The 24548-nt window shown below is 41.4% G+C and overlaps 1 protein-coding gene across 2 annotated transcripts in view; it reads right to left on the bottom strand.

Moving 5' to 3' along the window:
* Positions 1 to 24548, bottom strand: part of OCA2 (OCA2 melanosomal transmembrane protein) — a 1032003-nt gene that overhangs the window by 566798 nt on the left and 440657 nt on the right. For both annotated transcript variants that reach the window (XM_085622873.1, XM_085622872.1), the window contains one exon: positions 247 to 318. In XM_085622873.1, the coding sequence (XP_085478999.1) occupies positions 247 to 318 (72 nt within the window). The remainder of the gene's footprint in view (positions 1 to 246; positions 319 to 24548) is intronic.

The following is a 24548-nucleotide window of genomic DNA, read 5'->3' as shown; positions in this document are numbered from 1 at the left end:
GTCTTGAGGAAGAAATGTACCCACCCCCACCTCCAAAACCCCTCAATGGAGTGAGGTTCGCTTGGCCACATTTTAAGCAGGTGTTTATGCTGAATCACTTTCAAAGAGCAATAGCTGGTAGAACACATTAACACCTTCTCTGCCAGTGTGTAGGTACCTTCCTGTGCATTTTAGGGTAAATGCATGCGGCAAGGGTAAAAAAATTAGAAATCTGGTAACACATGGAAAATAAAGATTGCAACTCACGTCACCAACTGCAGCCAATGCAGCCAACGCTGCAAGAGATCCCAAGAGCGCTGCTAAAGTTCTGTGAACAATCTAAAATGAAAAAAACACATTTTAGTTGGAGTCAAGTCCGAATCAGAAGCAGATCTCAGAGCACGTATTTTCATTATAAAAAAAAGTACTTGCATTTAACTGGTGGAAATTGAAAATTAAGTGCTCAACTACTTTCTATGTTCACCAGAGGAGAAGAACTGTATATACATGTCCTACTTCAGTAATGCTTTTTGAAAGGCAAAGAAATGATTATTTCATTATCTTTTACTTATTCCAGGTGAAAAACATCTTCTGCATGTTTAGAAAGGTAGCACTGAATGAAATTCTCTTCTACTGCTTTGGCTAGAAAACTCAGATGTACACAGATGAAAACGGTGTTGTCTTACAGTAGTTATGTACAAAGGCACCGAGGGCACATTTATATTTTTTAATTGGACTGGTGACAATTTTCGGATAGTGAGTATCATCCCAAATACTTTTGAGAAAAGAAAGAACAAGCGTGGGAGGCAGAAAATAAATGCAATATTTATGACATGAACATAAACAGTCACAAAATCAAATTACCTGCTGAGTTCGGAGAAAAGTCATAATGTCCTGCTATGAAGGTAACGTTTTAGCCTTTTTTACCTCGGTACTTCCCACGCAGATGCCCTTTTAGTCTAGAAATGTAAGATGACATTTACTATTGTATTTCAGGGCGGCTCTTCCGCTATGGCAGTGAAGCGTCGTCCCACTGCTTTCTCGCAGTGCAAGAAGCAAAAACATAAATGGTAACTTTTAGTTCACATTTTATGTTTCTTTTGCCCGCGGGCGGGGCTGCTCTGCTTACGGGCAGGGGAAGAATGGTTTGCCCACTCATGAGTGCACAATCACTGTTTGGTCGGCCCTCCTGGGCCACCCAAACTAGTTATGTGCACTCTCCCCTTCTCCATGCAAGCTGAACATGCCCACCTCTCCAGCCCCTGGCTGAGCGCTGTCTTACGGTGCTCAGACCAATCACAACGTTGCATTGCAGCATTGTGATTGGCTTAGGGGAGGGAACCTAGCTGCCTGCTTCCTGTTCCTGTGGGAGACAGGAGAAAAAAGGATGCGGGACCCGGCCTCGAGGTATTTTTATTTATTTTATGATTTCACACCCCCCTGTGTGCGTGACCCCATCCACACACTCCCGCGCTCCACCCGCGAGCCATACCGGCCACAACTGTGGTATATATCTCGATATTCACTCTTCTACAAGGGAATGCAGATGATTAAAAGTGACCTGATGCAAGGCAGTGGGCCAGCGGTGGGTAAGCAGGTAGGTGAATGACTTAGCATCACTGAAACGCATACAGTCAATCACAAATTAGAGATGCGACACAAACACCAGACTGTGAAATCAAAAAAACCTACACATATGAGACGTAAGGCTAGAAACATACACGCCTCTAAGAATCCTAAATGAACCACTGTGACACCTTCTTTCCACAATTTTCCAATGTGACCGCTAGATGGCACGCCAGGCCCCAAGTCATACACTTCCAGAATCACTAGCAGAGGCGACAAATTAGTCTTCAGAGGCTAGCCATGTCAGACCCAGTGAATGACCAACACTGCTAATCATCTGGCCCTTGGGAAGTAATTTGGGGGTCCACATTGAACCTCAGTCAAGTGCAATCAGTGGACTGGGTTGACACAAATTACCCAGTCGAAAAACAAACTGATTACAATAGAAAAGACAAAACTGGGTCAGCTACATGGGATAGCAGGTCGTAATGTAGGGAAAAGTGGTCGCACCTGCATGTATAACAAAGGCATAACCAGACGTCACTGGGCATGCATGTTGCACCATGTGTACCACACCTATTTGCCTTTCTTTTAGTACTCTTCCCCCAACTTAATTGCCCTTTCGTAGCCCACTGCTGTACTAATGTAAGACAAATATCAAATAACCAAGAGGTACTATGCAGCCAAATGAAATGTTCTTATTGTCAATGTTCACCGAACTCCAACAAAGAAATGCCCGCTTGCCCTCCCTGACATATCTAACCAGTCTAAAATAGAGACTGGTTAGGCATGTCAGGGAAGCTGCTTAGTAAGGCCCAATGCATATGTCCTACCTGTTTGTTCAGTGGAAATTTGAGACCCTAGATTTTAGGGGATACCAGCATCATGGGGTCAGAGGGGTTGGGGTACTTTGTAGTCGCACATTCATCAAAAGGGATCACCCGGCCGTTTTACCTACTCCATTCCCTTCTTTGTGCCGATGGTAAAATAAAAAAATAGAGATTGTTTATGTACATACCATCTTTAGGGATCTGAATGCCCTGACGAACGCCCTAGACCTTTTAGGCTGGCAGAAACATGTTGGCAGGTAGTGGTTGGGTGCGGGTTATTACACTCCAGATACCCACCAAATTCTGATTTATTAAGCACAACTAGTGTCCCATTGAATAAAGGCATTTCCCCTGGTACACTAAGGTATTTTTAAGTATACATCTGGTTCCCCATCCTTTGGTGTTATCCAGCAAGATTTATTCAAGAACTCTCTCCTATTTAGTTAGTCTTCGAGGAGGTTGAGTCCGCTCTGGTGGCACTGTCCTACCAGGGTGGGGAGAGGATTCCTATGATGAAGCATGACACTTGGTGTGTGAGGTTTCCTCTTCCATCAAGGATGACTTCTTATAGATGGGAATCTAAGTTCTGTGGAGTCTATATACGTGTAAAAGCCAATAATCTTGGAGTATCTATTTACAAAGCTTATCTTTCTTTGATGATTGTCACCGTACTACTATGTTGTGTTAGGCTTTGTGAAGGGACATATGGTGCAATACCCTTCTCCTCTCCCTGATCTGAGTTTTCGTCTGAGAGGGGAATCATCCATAGAATCCTCTTTAGCCATTTGAAGACTGTAAAACAGGTGGGCAACACCTTGGCTACTTGTTGTTTCATTGACAGACGTTCATCTGCGATGAAACCCAGATTCCAAACATGGTTCACTGGCGTGGACGGAGCTCCCAATTCTGGGGGCCAATGTTGTGGTCCCCAAAGGTCGTGTCTTTTGACTAATACCATGACTTCAGTCTTGTCACCATTTAATTTTGGCAGGTTGCTTTGCAACCAGGATGCAACTTTGCTCAAAGTTGACTGAAGGACTGAAGACCTGAGTCCCTAAGATGAAGAAAGGGAGAAAATGACCGAGTGTCGTCAGCATAAGAAAAATGGGACAATTCGGCATCTTCAGCAACCTCCGCTAAGGGGCAGACATATATATCAAACAGCAGTGGGATCAGCACTGAGCCATGTGGAACTCCATATGGGGTAGAACCGAGGCACAAGGAACCTAAAAAACAAACGTGAAAAACGCGACAAGGGGGCAGGGTAGAAACACCCTGACCACCTAGGGCTGCTCAGGGGGTCCCACAAGGACCCCCAGGGCCAAAAAAAGATGTATTTATTATTATAAATTATTATTATTTTTTTTTAATTTATTTATTTTTTTAAAATCGGCGAGATTCGCGCACCCAGCGCTGAATATTCTAATTTGCCCCCAGGGGCCAAATCCCGTGGGCATAATAAAAAAAAAAAAGTGTGGGGGGGGTCCCAAACCCCCCCACACTGCCCCGGGGACGGCCACCCCGGGGCTCCAAGATTGTATATGCGGGGGGCTCACGGCCCCCCGCAGCCCCGGGGACCGCCACCCTCCGGGGCTTCATTACCATAGGAGGGAGGGCTCGCAGCCCCCCGGGGACCGCCACTCTCCAGGGCTTAACATGATTTGATGTGGGGTGTCTCTCGGGCCCCCCCAGCCCCGGGGACCGCCATCCCCCGGGGCAACTTGTACATGTTGGAGGGAGTCCATGCGGCCCCCCCTCCTGGAGCCTTGTATTGGCCCTGGGAACCGCCACCCCCAGGGCCGGCTCCTGCAGTGTCCCGGGGTGCCCACCCCCGGGACACTGCTGTTTGCAATGGCAGGGCGGGAGCCTCGCGGCTCCCACCCTGCCATTGCAAACTGCTTTGCTTCATTGAAGTGAGAGTAGGGAAACCTGCTCTCGCTTCAATGAAGCAAAGCAGATTGCTTTTCCACATGGGGAGCAGCATGTTAGCTGCTCCCCATGTGGAAAAGCAATGCCGGCTCCCGCAGGCGGCGGGGAACCGGCTGGGACCGTGGGGGGATTGGGGACCCCCACGGTCTCCAACGAGAGGCCAGACCCTGGGGGATGGGGTCCCCGGGGCCAGAAGTGGCCCGGGAGGGGGGCCCATTAAATTAAAAATTAAATTTAAAAAAAAACCTATGGCCGGTCCTGGGGTATGGGGTCCCCAGGCCCTTAAAGTGGCCAGAAGAGGGGGGCTACGCAGCCCCCCTCCATAAAAAATGTACAAAAAAAAAAAAAAAGCAGATGCCCCGGGGGATGGGGTCCCCGGGGCAAATTATGGCCTCGGGAGGGGGGCCACACGGCCCCCATCCCTTTTTTTTTTATTTCAAACATAAAAATTGGGGTCAGGCACTGGGGGATGGGGTCCCCAGGGCCACAAAAATTTAAAAAGGGGGGCTACACAGCCCCCTTCTACAAAAAAGAAGGAAAAATAAAACGGGATCGGGCCGGAGGCCACACCCCCTCCTTACACCACTCTGCAAACGCGCCCCGGCGCGTGTGCACAGTGGTGAAGTTAGGGGCGGGGCCTGATGTGATACTGTGCAAACACACATTGTGGCGCGTTTTAAATTGGGGAATTAATTCCTCTTCAATCCAGAGGTCCACTAGGGGCCAACTAGCCCACCAGGTACCTCCAGGAAGCGCCACGGAGCTGCGTTGCAGAGTGTTGTAAAAAGGGGCGTGGCCTCTGAAACACCTCTCTGCAACGCAGCTCCCTGACGCATACTGTAGGTACCTGGTGGGCTAGTTGGCCCCCAGGGGACCGCAGGATTGAAGAGGAATTAATTCCCCAACTTAAAACGCGCCACAGGGCGTGTTTGCACACGTCACCTCAGGCCCCGCCCCCTTCCTTTACCATTGTACAAATATTCCTCTAAAATCAGCCGAACTACGAATTCCGATTTACTCACCTGTTATGGAGAGAACCCAGTGCTGCATCTTTTAGACCAGCACTGACCCTGAAAAGTAATTCTAAGCGTACTTACCAGTAACTTGTATTTCTTTCCATAGGAATCCATTGTGTGGTTTTCAGCAGAAAAGTTTCGAAGTGTCCATTTTTGAACCGTACAAATATTCCTCTAAAATCAGCCGAACTACGAATTCCGATTTACTCACCTGTTATCAGGAGAGAACCCAGTGCTGCATCTTTTATACCAGCACTGACCCTGAAAAATAATTCTAAGCGTACTTACCAGTAACTTGTATTTCCTTCCATAGGAATCCATTGTGTGCTTTTAAGCAGAAAAGTTTCTAAGTGTCTATTTTCACAAACTAAAAATATTCCTAAAAAATCGTCTGTATGACTTAAACACATTCTTTCAACTGTTTACAGGAGATTCACCTGTGCTGGATCCAGGATCCACCAATGAGTAAGAAAAAGTAACGATAACAGTACTTACCTGCTAAGTGAATTTTCTGCCATAGGATAACATTGGAGATTCTATGTGAAAAATGTTCGAAGTGTCAACTTTTAAAATACAATAATAATCCTTAAAAATCACTACTGTAACCAAAACGCTTTTACTCAACTGTTTACCGGAGATGTCCAAGGACTGAATCTAGCATCCAGTCCTTTGGTTAGAAAAGTAATCCATAAAGTAACTAATTGCATTTGACTAGAAATTCACATTGAGCTCAATGTTGTTTTGTGTTTGAAATTGTGTTGCCCATTGCAACAACTGTAACTACTGTACTTAAAAGTCTATTGCCTATTTGCAAAGTATTTAAACAAAAGTAATTCATTCTGAGAAAGTATATTTTGCATTGTAACGTATAATGTAATTAAAAAAATAAAATATCTAAAAATAAACAGTTTAAACAATGTAGTAAATCAGAATCAAAAAAATCAGTATAACAATGAATACATTACAAATTGTCATTTACAAAACCTTTGAAATTCACTGAAAAAACAATAGGTTTTAGAGGTGTTATAGTTAGCTGGACATTTCACTCGAACAAAACCATTGAAATTCCTCCGATATAGTTAGTTTACTAACTACATCTCGCGCACCCGCAATCCACTGCTGATGATGTCACATATTACATCATTCATGACATGGTCAGTGACATCACTGATGACATCTCAAATGACATCACTGATGACATCATCCACGTGACAATCAGATACACCTCATCATACACTAGTATAACCTTTCATCACTCACTGTAAAATAGAGAGTGCCAGATTTAAAACCATTGACACACCAATACAAGTTTCTAAACACCCACTCAGTGATTCCTAGATCTATACACACATCTAATCACTTACCTATAGATTCACTCATACATGCTGTCAATGATCAATAGAACACTATCAAATATACTTATACACCTATATCGACATTACACACCAGCACACATCCTAATCACTTATGAAGTCATCCTACTCACTTATGCAAACAATGGATCATACTTACTTTTACTTAGCTATACACTTATAAAAACACCACTTCATCTATTCATATAGATAATAACTCATACTTAGTGTGTTATAAAAACACTACTACAACTATACAGTTATCCATACAGTCACTCATACAATCACTGAGTCTTATGTATACGTATTTATATACAACAACTGACACATACACTGGCTTTTATTTTTCTAATTTTTTGGACATGTACCATTGAGACATATTTTGGCTCATCGCCACACCCATAAAGATATTCACTCACCCAAACAACTGTTATAACATGTAGTGTTAACTTCAGATACCTACTGAATCAACTATTCACACATCTTTGGGCAGTTACACACCCCCCACCGAACCACACACACATTCACTCTCCCATACAAATACTCAGTTAACTAATCAATAAATAACAGACTTTCACGTAGCTAGTAACCAACTGGTGCAGCAGTTTACACAACAACTGACAAAGTGATACAGATATTCACACAGTTTTGTCACTATCCAATATATTTAGTGAGACACTATAAATTAGTCAAGTAAACAGTCAATTATACTGCTACTAAATCCTCCATCCAGATATTTATATTTATATAGCCACCCATTCTTCAATCCAAATTGCTATATATAGAATACATATTTAAATAACGAACCAAACCACATTCACTGGATGAGGTCATCAGTGATGTCATCAGTGATGTCACTGACCATGTCATGAATGATGTAATATGTGACATCATCAGCAGTGGATTGCGGGCGCGCAAGATGTAGTTAGTACAACTAACTATATCTGAGGAATTTCAATGGTTTTGTTCGAGTGAAATGTCCAACTAACTATGACACCCCTAAAACCTATTGTTTTTTCAGTGAATTTCTAAGGTTTTTTAAATGCTAATTCCTTACTATATCAGGCCTGAAACCTATGTTTTTTTCAGTGAATATATATATATACATGCCCACAATGATGTTCACAGAAATATCTATATAGTAGCGCAAAGGTGTAAACATGTATGCACATTGCACAAATGTACACATATACACACACACATTCACATACATACACACACACATATATATAGATATAGATAGATAGACACAGCAGACCTTTTAAAGTCTTGTACATACTGTTGAGGACTGTTGTGTTGCAAGTATAGTGATCATGTAGGACAGAGTCAGCCGTTGACCAATCTTCTGAAGCACAGATGCTGGTCAGAAAAGATGTTCTGCCAAGTTATTTTCCTGGTATGCTTGAATTTTGAGTATGAGGTATCATTCAAGAGCTGAAGTTCCTTTTTTGTATGTACTTGGTTATTTTCTTCGAGGTGAAAATTGGTCCTTTGCCATGTGAATCTTCTGGCAAAAAGTAACCCATGTAGTGACCCCAAAGCAGGGGATATGTGTGCTTGTGTCTTTACATGTAGAAGTAGTTCAGCAGCAGCAATCTGAATTTTCTGTAATCTTCTAAAAGTTGATAAAGGTGAGACGTGATATAGACCTTTAGCATAATCCAGTTTTGATAGGACAAGAGAAATTGTTGCTTGGGCGTTGTGGAGTAATCCTAGGTGCAAGAAGATGTGTTGTAGTGTTTTAATTGCAAGAAAACTTGTTTTGCTACCATATTCATTTGGGCATTTATCGGCAGTTTGGTGTCCATGGTAACTTTGCAGTTTCTTACCACCTTAGATATTTATGGTGGTGGTCCTAGACTATCAGACCAGGCGTAGAGAGGGTTATAGGTTTTCCAGTCACCACAGGTGAGTATTTATTTTCTGGGCCCATTCAAGTTGGTTCCATATCATCCATTGGTCAGTGGCCCAGAGGCACCTGAAGATTTTGTTTCAATGCTCTTTGGTCTTTCCAGTTTCAGAAGTATTTGTGTGTGTTCTGCATTGTTATAGCAGGTGAAAACAAAACCATTCATCAGCTCTGGTAATGATTTCAAGTAGATGTTGAAAAGCATGGGTGACATGGTTGAGCCTTGAGGTACTCCTGCTTTAAGGCTGTATGGTTTAGAAGTGAATGGAGGAGTATGGATAATATTTGTTCTGCTGTGTAGGTACAAAGTGAACCAGTCGAGAGCTGTGCTCTCTATTCCGGTTTCCTCGAGTCTTTTGAAAAGTCCTGATCAACTGTGTTAAAGGCCACTGAAAGGTCCAAGAGAAGACGGGGGTAATCTTGTTCTGGTCTGCGTTTTAAAGGTTATCTCAGATTGAAATTGGGGCTGATTCAATGCCTGTTACTGGGTGGAAACTAGTTTGGAAGTCCGAAAGTATGGAATTGTCTTCAATAAAATGACATTTGGGCGAAAGTTGCTCTTTCTGTATGTTTACAATAGGTCTGTAGTTGTAGGGGTCTTGATTTTCCAGGTTACATTATTATTTATAATTTTTTTAAATAATGGTCATATATATTGCTTTTTAAGCACTTCGGGGCAAACTCCTGTTAAGGAGTTGATGAGTGTTCTGACTGGAATGGCCGCTTAAGTTATTCAAAGAATGTTTTTGAAGATTTGAGAAGGACAATGGTCAGAGGGGCATCCACCTGGCTTGTGCACTTTGAAAATACCTAGAAATTTACTTGGTGATAATTCTTTGAAGGAACGCACATCTCCTGGAAGTTTTTTTGCAAATATGTGATGCTATTGGTTTTTTATTTCAAAATAAGAATCCAACAGGTTTGCTTTTGTTGTGAAATGTTTTACCAGTTTGATGCAAATACTTCGGATAGGGATTGTTTACTGAATTTTTTAAGTGTTTAAAAAAATTCTTTAAAGGTACACTTGCATTCTGAATTTGGGTTAATAGCATAGTTTCTTAGCTTTTTTCATTGTGGACTTGTATATTCTCTTATGTCTGTGTAGGTATATCTTGCCTTGAGGTTTGTTTTTAGCCAGTTGTGTTAAAGTTTAGCAATTTTTTATTTGATCTGGTTTAATTCTGAATCAATCCAAGGAGTGTTTTCTTTTGTTTGCATAGATGTTTTCAGACAATTTAAAAGATCAAAAGCTGTGCGGAGCCATCCACAGAGTGTTTGTAAATAATTTATTGTGACAAGATCTGTGTTGGAGATAAACAGGTTTTATAGTTCCTCCAAAATCACCTTGCTCCAAGGACAATATGTAGTTGCAGGTAAGATTGTTGCTGTAAGGCAATAAAGTAGTGGCCCTACCAAGTGTCTAGGCCAGTGTGAATGGTTCAGTGGTGTGGCATATTAGGTTTGCCAAACCATACTTTGAGGTCACCATGGATGCATAGGTTTGAATATATTGTAATAATGTTAGAGATTGTGTCTAGAAATGTGTGTGAATGTTCTGTTGCAAGGTGGTGGTCTGTAAAGAAGGCTAGAGTTACAGGAAAAGGTTGGTGTAGGGTTGCATCTGACAAGGAGGACCTAACAACCCAAAGAAGATCCTCAGCTTTGGAGAGATTTGTGGTTTTCCTATGTAGCACACCAAAGCCACCTCCACCTCTGCCTATGTCATTTTGTGTAAAAGCTTGATACCTGGTGGAAAGGTTTCATGCAATAATGGTGCAATATCTTACCCCGCCATGATTCATGTTATGATTCAGTTATGAAAAGTATGTCGGGTTTGGTGATGTTCGGTGTCTGTCAATAGATCAAATATGTGGTAATTGTGTTATTTTTTTATTTAAGCAGCATTCATGAGTAGGCCGTCTAAAGAGCTTTTTTTTGGGAGGAGGTGAGAGTTGGTGTTGCTGGAGTGTGTATTGTCCTTTGAAGTTATAGGTGCTGTGCTATCGGTGGTGGTGTTAACTATTGCAGGATATAAAGAGTGTTATTTTAGTTTATAGTTAACTTTCCACAGAAGATTTAGAAAACATTTTCTTGGGTCTGTGTGTGAGTTGCAATGAGACTTTTTTAAACTGGTGGGATGGGCTGTGGAGTTGTGTCTAAAAGATAGGCTTGTTGTGCAATAGACAAGAGGATGCAAGTTTCTGAAGAGTGTTGGAGTTGCTTTCTTTTGTGTATGTTGAAAGTGGAAGGCATGTGTGTGGTGGTGCATGAGGGTCATGTTTATGGCTCTAAATTCAACAGTGGTTGATAGATGTGTGAGTGTTATGCATTTCAGGATTCAATGGTTAGTGTATGTCACTTAAAAAGTGATTTGGGGATGGGTTTAAAATTTGCGTTATTGATGGTGGTATTCAGGGAAGTGTGAATCTGTGTAGGGATGTTTGGGTGTTTTTGAATGTGTGAGAATTGGTTCAGATAAAAAAGGAAATTGTCCGCCCTCCAAGGAAATTGGATATTGGGTATTGTATTGGCAGGGTAGTGTTATCTGGTGTTTTGGTAGTGATTTGAGATGAGGGATTTGAATGTGAAGGTCTAGCGATTTGAGTCTGTGGCAGGAGGAGGAGGAGGATGGGATTGAGTTTGGAGTGATGGTTGTAGGCGGAGGAGAGGATTTACCCTTATTTATAGAGACTAGTGTTGAAAGAGTATTGCCTTTGTCCTTGTGTGACAAGAAAGAAAGAAAGGTGTGGTGTAGTGGTATGTTAGAGAGTTGAAGAAAGGGTGAAGAGAAACCATCAGTGCCAAATACGATCTGGAAGCCTTTTTGGATGAAGCTTAAACAGGAAGAGCTTGATGGGACTCCGTAAAGGAGTTGAGAAGTGAAGCCACAGCATCAGGGCCCAACAGTGGAGACATCAGTAAATCTTCCTAAGGACTGCATAGCAGCAGCCAGAGAAATGGGAGATAGAAGTATCCATGCCACTGAAAGTCACAAAGGATATGCAGGATCAACAAGTTACCTTCGGTATGCCTTTTCTGGTAGACACTATCTAACCACAAATGCCTTACCTTAGAATTTTTGCCAGGCATCAGACTGGATCTGTAAAATCTTGAGCAGTAGCTCTGTGCTCCATTAGATGACGCCAATGGCTCCAAATCGACCGTGATGGATGTGACATGCACAGTGTCTATACTGGCACCACCCTTTGCGCTGGCATCAGTTTCTTTTGTGACACATTTCGTGGAGCCATATCAGAATATTTGTAACCAATGTGCTGGATCTAAGAGACTGTCCAGATATGCAAGCAAAGTTTGCAGAACGGAGATGAAATGTTCCAGTCGGAAGTCAACTGCTAGTCCAAGACGGAGTGTCTAAGCACAAAGTGATCTCTGCATGTTTTAGGAAGACTAGCTAAAAGGCCCTTCCGGATGCACGTTCTCCGAGCCACTTTTTTACATGGGTTGGGACATAAAGATGCAAAGCACCTACACTACTTTTATTGGAAAAGTGGCATACCTGCACTTTTCAGGGAAGATAAAATACTTCCACAGAGTATGATGTGCCTGTAGGCAGCACATTCTATGGAATAATGAGCACATGGCCTTCTAATTGCTATGGAATCACTATCCTCATCACAAAGACCATGCATAGTCTCCAGCTTTGTCCATGTCAAACTCAATCGCTTCCCTGTGTCTATCCAAGGACAAAGTCAATCCAGTTACTTATTCTGCCGCACTACTTCAACTAAGAGCACAGATTTCACATAACTATCTATTTGTTAATACAACCTGGGTCTTATACCAGTGTGTAGTCTATCTCATTTAAACATACAGTTGTAAAGTAGATGTGCATAGTGTATATAGTGTGTGCTTTAATGTCTATTGTGTGCTTCATTGTTGAGATACAAATCATGGTTGTAAGGAGGTTTTCTAAAAGTTGTGATTCAGTCAGGTCCACAGAAGTCAAAAGGTTAAGAATCACTACAGTACTTTCGTGAGATGTTTGTCCTTAAATTTAACAATTTGTGTCAGCTATGTGATGCTAGGCAGGACCCTGAGTGGGAGAGATTTCACGCAAAGTGCCTTACAGAATAGGCAGTGTCTCTTCTAAACAGTGCCTACTGAACAGCACTCGTCCCCCTCACCCGAGCACTCTCGATTTAGGTTAATGGATACGAATTGTTGAATTTTCTATTCCAGCCAATACACATGGAGCTAATTCATAATTACACTGAATTTCCCCTGCAATGGGGAACAACAACTGGACCCTGGAGTGAAAATCCATGTGTATTGTCCGCTTCCAGGGGGAATATTGTACCCAAATATGCATTGAAGCAGGTGGTAAACTGATGTGGGGGCTGTGTTAAGTATCTGTGGTGTAGGTGGCGAATGGCTGTGAGCAGAGCAGGTAAGATGAGAGCTCGTGTGGGCATTTGCAGATCCCCCCTTTTCAGGGCTGGACTGACCGTAGTAGGCATCAGGCATTTTCCCAGGAGGCTGGAAGGGTGGGGGCCGGTTTTGAAGTGGTGGGGGCCGGGTTTGTTACTGAGGACAGGTTTTGCGGTGGTGCTGCAATATTTGCCCCCAGTACCAAAAGCAGCAGTGCTTCACACTTGCGCCCCCACTTTCCCCAGGGGGCGGTCCTATAAAAGTGCCAGGGCTGCTATGAGTTCCCAGTCCCTCCCTGCCCATTGTGCAAGGAGGGCAGGTAGAGGCCGAACGCAGCAGTTGCCCAGAATTCCAGTAGCACTGCAGACGGGTACACGTCCAGTGTCCCCATGTCCAGAATAACCAGCTGTAGATTTTGCAGATCTGGTAATTATGGGCTAGGAGACACCCATCAAGTTGGAATGGCCTAGAGTTCTTCCCCCAGGGATACCACTGTGGTGGACTTAATATTGCCCGTGGTTTTATGGTGCTGCTGTGGTCTACCTCATGTAAGAGGAGCACAGAGATGATGTGAGTTACTCTCCATGTTGAAAGGTTCAGAGAAACTCTAAACTTTACTAAAGCTACACTTAATTTTTTCTCTTTAATTACCTAGTTGTTCAGTGGGGGGTGGTGCAGGTTTGAAATGGACCTACTACGCACGGCACAACAGATGCCGGGCACAGTGTGCATATCGCTGTTTGCATAGCCAGCTGTCAGTCCAAAGATTTTGGCTCTATAATGTGATTGCTCTTCCTTATTGTATGAGCAATTGAACAGTGCTGCTAAGATTCTAAACAAATGTTGGTGACATCCAAGTTTATCTAAGGTACTATAATGGCATGCAGGGCTCGATTTGCAAAGATTGTTTTAGGAGTAGGTGTGACTTACTGTTGTAGTACTCCTGACCTTCTCATGAATTTCAGAAGTAAATCAAGAATGTTCCTGGCTTACTCCCTGAATTTATGTTTAGGGACTCCAGCTTAGTGCAAATTTAAGAAACTGGCGCGATCAAGTAAATGGCAGACTAGAGATGCAGAGTGCATAAAACATTACTCAAGGAAGTTGCATGGATTTTTAAAGTACAAAGAGTATCATAACAGCGTTTGCCAGCTTTATAAATAGAAGCATACCATGCACGTCGGAGAACTTTTGTTCTGCTGCAGTTCCAGGATTTTATTTTTCTTTAATCTGTCAGCATTTGCAACTCGCTGTAAAATGGAATTTTGAATAACCATCCAAATGGAGGTCTTTTTTGATCATTTCAACTTTGTTCAAAAGCTGCCGCTGTATTGTGTTTTTATTTCCATCAATGTTTTAATATGTACGTTCAGGTTTGTTATAGACAAGCCCTTCAATGGATAGTCAATATATTTCCTCCGGTGTGAAAGATACCCTGAAATACCCACCGCATAACAGCATACTGATAAAAAGTACATTAATTATTCAGCACAATCAATGCGACTCTAAAGAATAAAAAATACCAGTCTATATACACAAATATTGAATAGAAAAAAGACAAAGTCCACCCGCTACCGTAACGGAATGCAGGACCGTCCGCCAGAGGTGCGGCGGTCCCGCACCTGCAATTAGGATGCCACCGTGGCATCCCCCATTCCCAGCATTGTGACGGGCGGAACTCACAGCACCGCCCGCCACAATGCTGGGAATGCATGTTCTGCATTGGCATGCACAAGGTGAAAGGCACCGCGCAGTGCCTACCACCTTGTCCATGCCAATGCAGGGGGTGTACCATAGGTACCCCCCATGAGCACCCCCCAACATCCTGGGGGCCCGCTACAGTCCCTCAACAGTGAAGACCGCATGCCTTTCCATGGCGGCAACGCCGCTATGGAAAGGCTCATCTCCGCCTGCATAATAATATGGATGGCGGTGTCTTGCAGACACTGCCCCCTTATGATTTAGGTTTTCCGCCCGGTCGACGAGTGGACCGGTGGAAAAGCGGCGGGCGGTGTTTCCATCCTCCACGGACCCCCCAGCCATCCTAATATGGCGGGGTGTCTTTTAGGTATGGATGGCGAGCAGATTGCCCCCGCCGGGCCAGCAGTGGCTACCGCCGGCCCGACGGGGGCGATTAGCCCGCCATCCTAATGGGGCCCTTAATGTGTAAGAAACCAGAAGTGTGCCTTGAATAGTTAGGCCCAGGAGCTTGGTTTAAATATCCTAAAGATCAGCACAAACTTACATTTAAAAAACACAGGCTTCAGTGGTATATTAGCAGCTGCAATATCTCAAAAATACAGTGCTTGCTAAAACCTATTTGCTAATGCCATCTAGGAAAAGGTAGAATTATCATCCTTGAAGCATATAGGTATAATGTTCTGCATAATAAAATTAAGTCACCAATGGTTATTATGAAATATTATGCTCTTATGATTTTCATAAAGAGGTTACATTTCTATCCTTAAGCTAACCCCGTTTGTGCTGGAGGTCTTAAACCTCTTTCAAACTTCCCTGTGGTTCTGAAGTAATTAAAGCTTCTCTCAACTATGAGAAAGTGTAGTACTAATTTCGGAAGGGTAGTAAACAAACAAATTTTCAATAAGGCACTATCTTGAGAGGTTAAGATTATCATTCATGGAGGAAACTATGATGAACCACAAGGTAGGTTCTGCACAAGCCGCAGGATTTCTGGCAGAGAAGTGAGAGATAGGTCCAAGCATTATCAAACAACAAGCCATTCAAGAAAACCACAAAACAAACCCAAGACAATTTAGAAAATTCAAGACTAATTTAATATGGAAAAAGGACACAAAACAAAAAGTGCTATGGTAAAGATCACCAAGGAGCAACAAAGATAATCAGAGTCCATGTAGATCATGAATTGGGACACAGGCAACATTTCAGGATTCCTACGATGCAGCAAAAGCCAGCTAGATCTTGAAGGTCGCACCTGTCAAAAGTTTTACCTTGGGACTTGATATTTTATTCTGAAAATCAAACTCGTCCAGTGGGCTAAGGCAGGATGCTTCTGAGGCCACCGAGAATTTCTCCAAATCAGAATCTGAACTCTCACTAAAGCCATCTGCTTTGATACTAAAAAGCTTCAAGTGGGAGAAAGGTGAATTCTGTAGCCCTTGAGGCTGCTTTGCTGCATCGCTCCAGTCCAAAGTCCTAAGTTTACTCAGGACAACGAGGGCTCTACGGCGTTGCATACATGTCAACAATCCTGTCGTAGCTGTGACTTTTGCTGGATAAAGCGCCCAGCGAGACCAACCACCATCCCCTAACCAGCTAGGTGTGGCTTCCTCGAGAAGCTTTGGTGCCTGATCCCATTCCTCCAAAGGGTAAAAAAATAAAAATTGTAATAAAAGAATGCAGGAAAGTAACTCCTTGTGTTTCCTACAGCTCCCGGGCTTCCAGAAAATGGTCCGTGTGTTCCGATATCCCTCAAGGCAGGGCTTAACCAAGGTCCTGTGGAGTTCCCTTACAACTGGGCAGTTGGTTCTTCCACACAGGGGTTAGCCTTTCTTCAGCCTTGTGTGTGAGGCAGAACAGAAATCCAGGAAACATGTTTGTATCCTATTGGAGAGAAGGACGCACCTCAGGCTACTTCATATCAGTTCCAGTCAGGATTCTTCCTTCTTTGATTCTTCACCAGGTCCAGGAGTGCTCTGGTGCGTGCAGGTGGTGTGATGCCATTTTTATTCTGTACACTAGCCAGTGATTGGTTTCCTTTTTAACACAACTCCTGTATATTTCCTAGATGTAATCTATGTTAAAATGCTGCTTTACCTTGACAGTGAAAACACATTTTGTATTCATCTGCTTACAGGACAAACTTTTCTTTAATATTTAGCATGTCCCACTTTTACAGATTAAGCATCCAGTCTTACAGGCTACAAGAAACACTTTAAGAAGGCATATTTAATTAATAAACATGTTTCTATGTCAGAACACTTTCCTCTGGCATGTGTTACTGCAGGGAGTTAAGCTGCAGTCAGCCTAGCCACAAAGGTGAAGCACGAGCCCCGTTTTCCAGTCACACATGTGGGTTGTGTAAATGCAGCTAATATGTTAAATTTAAGTTGTATGTCAATGGCCACTTCATGAGCCAAATTACTGTGGCCTCAGCTAAAGTTAACTAACCCAATGTGGTGTAGCTAATTTATCCTAGTGGTTTTAAGAACAGAGCACACATACTGAAGTGCAGTGTCACAGTGCCCAGACTCAAAATACCGGCTAAAATCAATCTGAAAAACGGAAACTGAGTGCATCACAAAGAATACCGCATCCTTTCCTGGGAGAGAAGATCGAAAGACCCATTTCATAGTCCAATCAGGACAAAGGCTTTCCTGATCCCCTCAAATCACATCTGCCAACCTAAAGGTTCTCGAACACCTCTTTCCTTTGAGATGGGAAGCCCATGGATGCTGGACCATGGGGGGTAGAGAGGGAGAGTGGATGTGCCCAGAAACTATGGTCTTTCTTTGACCCTGAAGGCAGCAGAGGGTGTTGTCTTCTTTCATTTAACTTCACTGAAAGGCATGAACAAAGAGCAAGGCAAAGAAAGAGAGGAAGAAGGAAAAAGAGGATTTTAGGCAAAACAGTTCTGCCTAATAGAAACTGGAGACCACAGTATTGAGAGCTTGCTTTAGAAGTGAGTTCGCTTCAGGAAAGAGGAACTGTTTTACAGTGCTTTAAAAGATAGGAGATTGTATAGAACTAGCTGGATTCACGGACGGAATTTATTCAATCACAGTCCATCTTTTAAAGACAGCAACAACCATTCTCAAAAGGGATGACTGGATTGGACTGTGAGGACTACCTGCTTAGAATATTTTCCATCTGCCTAGGAAAGGATTCTGAAATCAAGTTCCTTTCTCTGCCTTGGAAAAGTTGCGGTGGGGGCAGGGGAAAAGCTGCACCACAAGGAGAACAAGCCCCAGGACATGACTGGGAGAAGCCTGCCTGCTGTGCAATTTCTTTCCATGATTGCGACAAAGTATTATGATCTAAGGGGCTGTAATGAGACTGTGTCTGCCTCCCACCACCATAGTTTTACAACCAGATTCCCTAAAGTTTCCAGAACTGAATGTAAATTGTCTAGAAAGCACAGAGGATACCATCCCACAAGATAATATAGGAACAATGGGAGCAGCCTACATGATCAGAATGGTACATCCGACATGAGGTGGCAGCAAGTCTAGGTGGGAGTGGGCAGCAAGATCAGGTGGTTGACATTGCATAGCACTCTTAGACAGAATAAAGTAGCCACACAGGTAGGTTCAACTGTCTGTCCATTGAATGGTACAGCCCACATGAGAAGGCAGCAAGATTAGGTGGTTGAAGCTGGGACAGGGATCTTCGCTAAGTGGGCAAAACACAGTAGCCACAAATAGGGGAGTAGAATTACGGTGTAAATATAGGCTAAAATTAAACATGCCTAAGAGCTGGCTGCACACCACAGATAAGTAGTAGTAATTGGTGAACACTACTGGCTAAAGGTGTCTCAAAGGGAGGGAGGGAATAGTGGAGTTGGGACTGCAGGTGAAGACAAACGGGAAGAAATCAGAGGACTCAGATCTGGAGAGAAACAAAAGAAAGAGAAGGGAAAGGACAAAGTCCACGTGGAAATAATAGCTGAAATAAAATAATAAAGTAGTAATCATCCACAAAAATACTGAAAAAGATTCAAACAAGCAGAGTAAGATTTACTTATTTTGCCAGGGCAGCAGCAACAAGGAGCAAGCACAAGAGAATGCCAGACGACAGCACTAAGGAGACACTGAAAATAGTAATCTTCGTATAACCTTAACAGTGAAACTTATTTGTCTGAGGAATAAGAATTTTAAGCCAACACTGGAAAGCATTTATCAACTGAGTAAGTGAAACACTATACTCCAAACTTCTCTGATGAAAATGCATTTTAAAATGTAATCAATATTGTAATCAATATTTTAATTGCTTTACCTTTCTGAGACATAATCTTCCTGAACCCCTCAAGATTCTCCAACAATTAGGATATTAAATCATATTGTTAAACATACAAAAGCATAGGCTCTGGAAGTAGAAAGGCCATGGCGTAGTGCAGAAGATGAATGAGCTATAAAAATGACTTTAAATATTTTCATCTTGCTACATTTGCTGTGTGCTCAAAGATAGAGGTCAAACTTCAGGCTAGGTCTTCTAATAGATTGGGGTTTACTTTTCTATTCCCCACTACAAAGTGAGAGGATTTTGTACGGTGAATTATGCAACAGTATTATTGCTGGCACGCAGGGAGAATGAAAAGAAAGGCTATATGAGGCCTATTTTGTTCTAACTTTGACAAAATTGATTATTAGTTGAGAGGAATGGTAGTCTGCCACAAGTAATAATGTCACTATTCGTATTTGATCCAGTAATAGTTTCAGTAATTTAAACTCAGGATCAAACCCTGGTAACTATGGCATAGAGCAGATAGGCTTAACTTGGGGAAATGTGTAAAGCATTTAAAAGTACAAAACTAGTTCAAAAGTAAAAAAAAAATGCAACACAAAAATCCCATTCAAATTTTATAAAAATAGAGAAGAATTTAATCCACATAAATTACATGAAAACAAAAATTCAATAAGGGAATCTTAAATTTAAATGAAAATATCACCAAAAAGAATTATTCACCAATTGCGGTCATCTGGTTGCACTTGACCGGGACCTCGGCGTGATATAGGGCCATAATGGTGAGCAGGTCATATACAGAAATCAGGTTCATCCCGGTCGGAAGTTTTACCTTCTGACTCAGCCTCTGAAAATCCTGACCAGGTCAGGGTATCAGGCTGTGGCCAAGAAGGGCACAGGAGGCTGGATAGCAATCAGAGGAGGTCCCAGTGAAGCCACTGATTTTTTTGTAGGAAAGTTCAGAGTGGGAGAAATTCTAATTTTGTGTTTAAGGAAGGATCATCGCCGGACAAATACTTTTAGTGCCTTCTACCTGTGACGATCTCAGTTCAGACTTATTCACTTGTTTTGAAGCTCTAATTTCTCAGGTGGAGAATAGCTGCACTCCTACTGAAATTATTTGCTGCTGCAGAAAAGCCTGAGCAGGACAAATCTGAAAGGATCACTAACACAATATTAAATACAACAATATCGTGTTACAAAAATACCATGCTACAAAAATATTGCACTGCAAAAATATTGTGTCTCTATATTTATAATAGTAAGCACAAAAAATATTTTTTTTTAAAATCGTTTCACACTAATATTGTTAAAAACTAAAAATATAGTTATAGTTTTCAAAAAAGTAAATGTTGAATATTTTAATATATAAAATATAATGCAAATTAAATTTTAAAAATATTTCATGCGATATATTAGTATATAGAACACGTATATATTTATCTAAACATATATGATGTAACACTTATTAAATATATATATTTTACAATTTATGACATTTTTTGGGTTGTGTTTTTAAATTTACTACTATAAAAAGCATATGTGAGACTGTATGTATGTGTGTGTGTGTGTGTGTGTGCAACAAATATTAACAAATCAGCTCCAAAACACTACATAAATTACCAAATGAATTAAATATAAAAACTGTAAAATCCAAAAGAAAGACCTTCTCTAAAAATAAATGAAAAATGTGTGTACATAAATAATCTAAAATTTCAAAATAAACAAATAGATGTATTTAAATAATAGTAAGAAAAGTATTTCACTGTGGGAATAATAGATCTACTATTCGCACTTCAGTTTATGCAATGGTAATGAAAGTGTAGGTTTTTAGAAGGGTTACTTTTAATAATCCCACTCCAAACAGGCCAACAGTAGGGAAAGTATTGGACTTAGAAAGGCTAAGGTTTCCTATTCCACCTAAAGTCTGTACAACAGTAGGGAAAGCGTTGGACTTCGGATAGGTTAAATTTACTATTTCCACTACAGTATGTGCAATAGGGAAAGCACTGGACTTTGGATTTGGAATAAAATATATTACCCCTCCAGTCGGTTCAACAGTAGGGGATGAATTGGACTTTGGCGGGGTAAGATTTACTATTCCCACTCCAGTCTGTGCAACAGTAGGGAAAGTACTCCAAACATATTACATATTTCAATAACCCTATTAATTTAGAACAAATATGAAACTCTTAATATGTACATTACTAATTAACCCCCCATATGTATAATATAAAACAATTAAGCAATTTACACAAATATTAATCTATTTAATAATAAAATAAATATATATTTTATTTTACTAAACTCCCACACTATATTCCCACAAACCTAGCAGCCCACACTTAAAATGTAACTAAAATAAATAAATGTAACAGCTTACATAATTGATAATCCGTTAACTAGTTTATCACCCTGCACAAACCTAGCAACCTGCAACCAAAACATAACTAAAAAAAGTAAAACAATATTGCGTAATGAAAATAATTATCAAATAATACATTAATAATTACTTAACTTCCCAGACCATATCCCTAGAGCCCCAACAGCCCACAACTAAAGTTATTACACAATTTATATAATTACTTAAATATTTAATACATAATGGCAATTACTTAAATCCCACCCATTACCCCTACAAACCCAGCAGCCTGCTACTCAAATATAATATATAAAGTTAATACACAATTTAGATAATTAATAATCAACTAAATAATTAATACATTTGTTAATTATTACTTAACTTCCCCCCAATACCCCTACAAACCTAGCGCCTGCTATGACACTATCAATTACTATTAGCAATTAAATTAAAATGTATAAATCACAAACAATTGCAAACTATATTTAAAAATATTATTAACAATTATACAAATAATAATAACAATATATATGAGCTTAAACACATTAAGATAATTAAATAACATTTTGTACACCATAATACTGAAAAAGATATTAACAGCAATAGTCGGAACAACAATATTACTTAGCAAAAAAACTAATTTGACTTTTCGAAACAATATTTCGTCATCATGATATTTTCCTCTCTCAATATTTATTTCCCAATATATCTGTATCACTATGTTTAAGACTCAATATTTTGTCCAATACTATCTGAATCTTTGGCCCAGCAGCAATGCACCGTAGTCGAAATGACTTGGCAGGTTTGTCCCACTCCTCAGGAGGTCTTTGAAGCCAAAAAGTTTGCAAGCCCCAGGTTTTTCAGGATGTTAGGACACCTTTACACATCCAAGGGTCCCAAAACCTCAGGAACAGCACATGTGGGTCTAGACTCACTCCAGCAGAAGACCTCAGCAGGGCCCAGGGTGAGTCCAGTTGGATTAGGTCAGATGGGCTCTTAAAGAAAATAACTTTTATAAACTTGTTGTGCCCCTGTAGCACAACAGTTCAGCAAACTGACCCTTAGAGTTCACTTCTTTGTCCTGGGTACAAGTGGTAGCAGGTCCAGCCTTTCAGGTCTCCTCACAGGTCACAACAGCAGGTGCAGTCCTTCTTTCACAGATCCATCAATGCTTTGAAGAGGTTGTCACATATATTCCTGGCACTAGACTGTGGGTGCGGGTGATTGCTGACGTTTCCCACAACCAATAAGGAAAAAGTTCCCAGGGTAACGCTGTCCACTTTTGTAGCAGTTTGAGAGCCCTACTGCAAACAATCCCACAGCGCTCCTTTCTACCGAAAACTAAGACGGCGGAACCTTTCTTTCCCTGGGCAGTCCTCCTGTGCCTACCCCAGGGGTGTGGCCAGGAAAATCAGCAACCCCTTTCATGTGGTCACTTCAAACTCATTCTGGAGGCAGCTCCTTTCCCACAGTTATTGGTACCGGTCTGACCAGGTAGACGAAAGAGAGCCTTGCCCTGGTGTCAGCTTCCATTGCCTGTGACAGTGTAGTCCTCACGTTCTTGGGCACAGCCCAGTTAGTCAGCCTGTCAGAGGAACAGAACACGTACCCACACCCAAGTCCTTTGTCTTAGCTCTGTGAACAAGTTCACACTTCATAAAAAGGCAGCATTCAACTCCTGGGTGACAGAGCTCATGTAATAGGCTTCTAAAGGCTATAGGCAGGAAAAGGTTAACTTTCTAAAAGTACCCTTTCTAAAATACGTATTACAAATTGGACTGGACGAGTGAATAGAGCTTGTGATAAATAGTCTGGGAGAACATGATAAATTTAATATGATATCACAATGCTTACCTATAGAACAGCTAACCTTGCTATAGTGAAAAGGGCTTTGGGGCTTTTTCACAGCAAGAACATGTTTAACATTAAATATTTAAATGTCCTAAATTTTAAATGCCATGCACCCAGCCTTATGGACAATAAGGACTACTCAGGGGTGACCTCTTAATAATTAATAGGAAGTTTTAGGCCTATCAAAAGGGCTTATTTTGACAGATCGAATATTTTAAGTTTTAAAATTGCACAACCAGGCTACAACGGTAGGCCTGCAGTCATATTTGCACTGTCACTGTAGTTGATGGCACAATGGGTGCTGCAGTCCACAGTGATTAGTGCTCTGGGTACACTTTGTACCATGTACTAGAGACTTCTATGTAACCTAAATAAGCCAAATAGGAGTATAGCCAATTTTGACATGTTTTAGAGGTCTGAGCACATACAGTGGGGCCTGGTTAGCAGAGTCCTAGTGTACAAAGTCAAAAATCCAGCAGAAACAGTCTAAAAGAAATTGGGTTGATCATGCAAAAAGAGGCTGCATTTTCCTACACTAACAGGCAACACAATTCAGGTACCTGTAAATTAATTGTACAAATATTTCTAAATAAATCAGCCATTTGTAAAGCACAAATATAGCACTTTTTTATTTTTTGTGTGCTTGACGACCCTCAAATGCTAAATATTCAATGAATTTCAACTCATTACATATGTTGGTGCCCTATATATTTATATCAGAAAAACTGCATGTCTGTGCACATTTTGTGGCAAATTAAATGGAAAATGTGCGGTCTGTAAATGACCGTGCGCTATCACACCATGCTTTAGTAATATATCTGCAACACTGTGCTCCACAAAGCACCACAGGCTACATACCACACCCTTACCATTCTCCTGCCGAATGGGCAGGGCACATTTGCAACACTTGTTATTTGCACGGTGCTTGGATTTTTCACAATTCCCACGGCTGCAGTGGCTTAACACTAATGACAGCACCCCCACTCTGAAAATTGTTCTAGGACAACTGCATAAAATATAACGTATAAAATGGCACCTTTAAAGCAGGCTGATAACTAAATTAAGACCTTGAAGATTGAGTGCCCCATTTTAGAAAAAAATGTACTTTCATGGAATCAAAGTGCACTTTAAATAACGAATTCCTTGTATTCTATAATCCAAAATAAATGTCAGTAAACAAGAGGGTTCGTCAACACTATTAATAATACGGTTTTCACTGTGCATTTCGTCACTTTGATACATGATTTATGGCTCGCTGCCAACTTGTTTGTTCAGAATGTCTGGGATATTCCACTGAGACTAAGGGAGAAAGCCCACGCAATGCGCGTCTCTGAATTATTTGCTAGAGAAAAAGTGAATTCCTACAGGACAGATAGATGGTGGTCATTTCCAGGAAGGGAATATTGTACACACAAATATTTCCAT

Source organism: Triturus cristatus, chromosome 8, assembly GCF_964204655.1.
Source record: "Triturus cristatus chromosome 8, aTriCri1.1, whole genome shotgun sequence".
NCBI lineage: Eukaryota > Metazoa > Chordata > Amphibia > Caudata > Salamandridae > Triturus > Triturus cristatus.
Note: the sequence above shows the minus strand (reverse complement) of the source record. Positions and strands in the feature narration are given on the sequence as shown.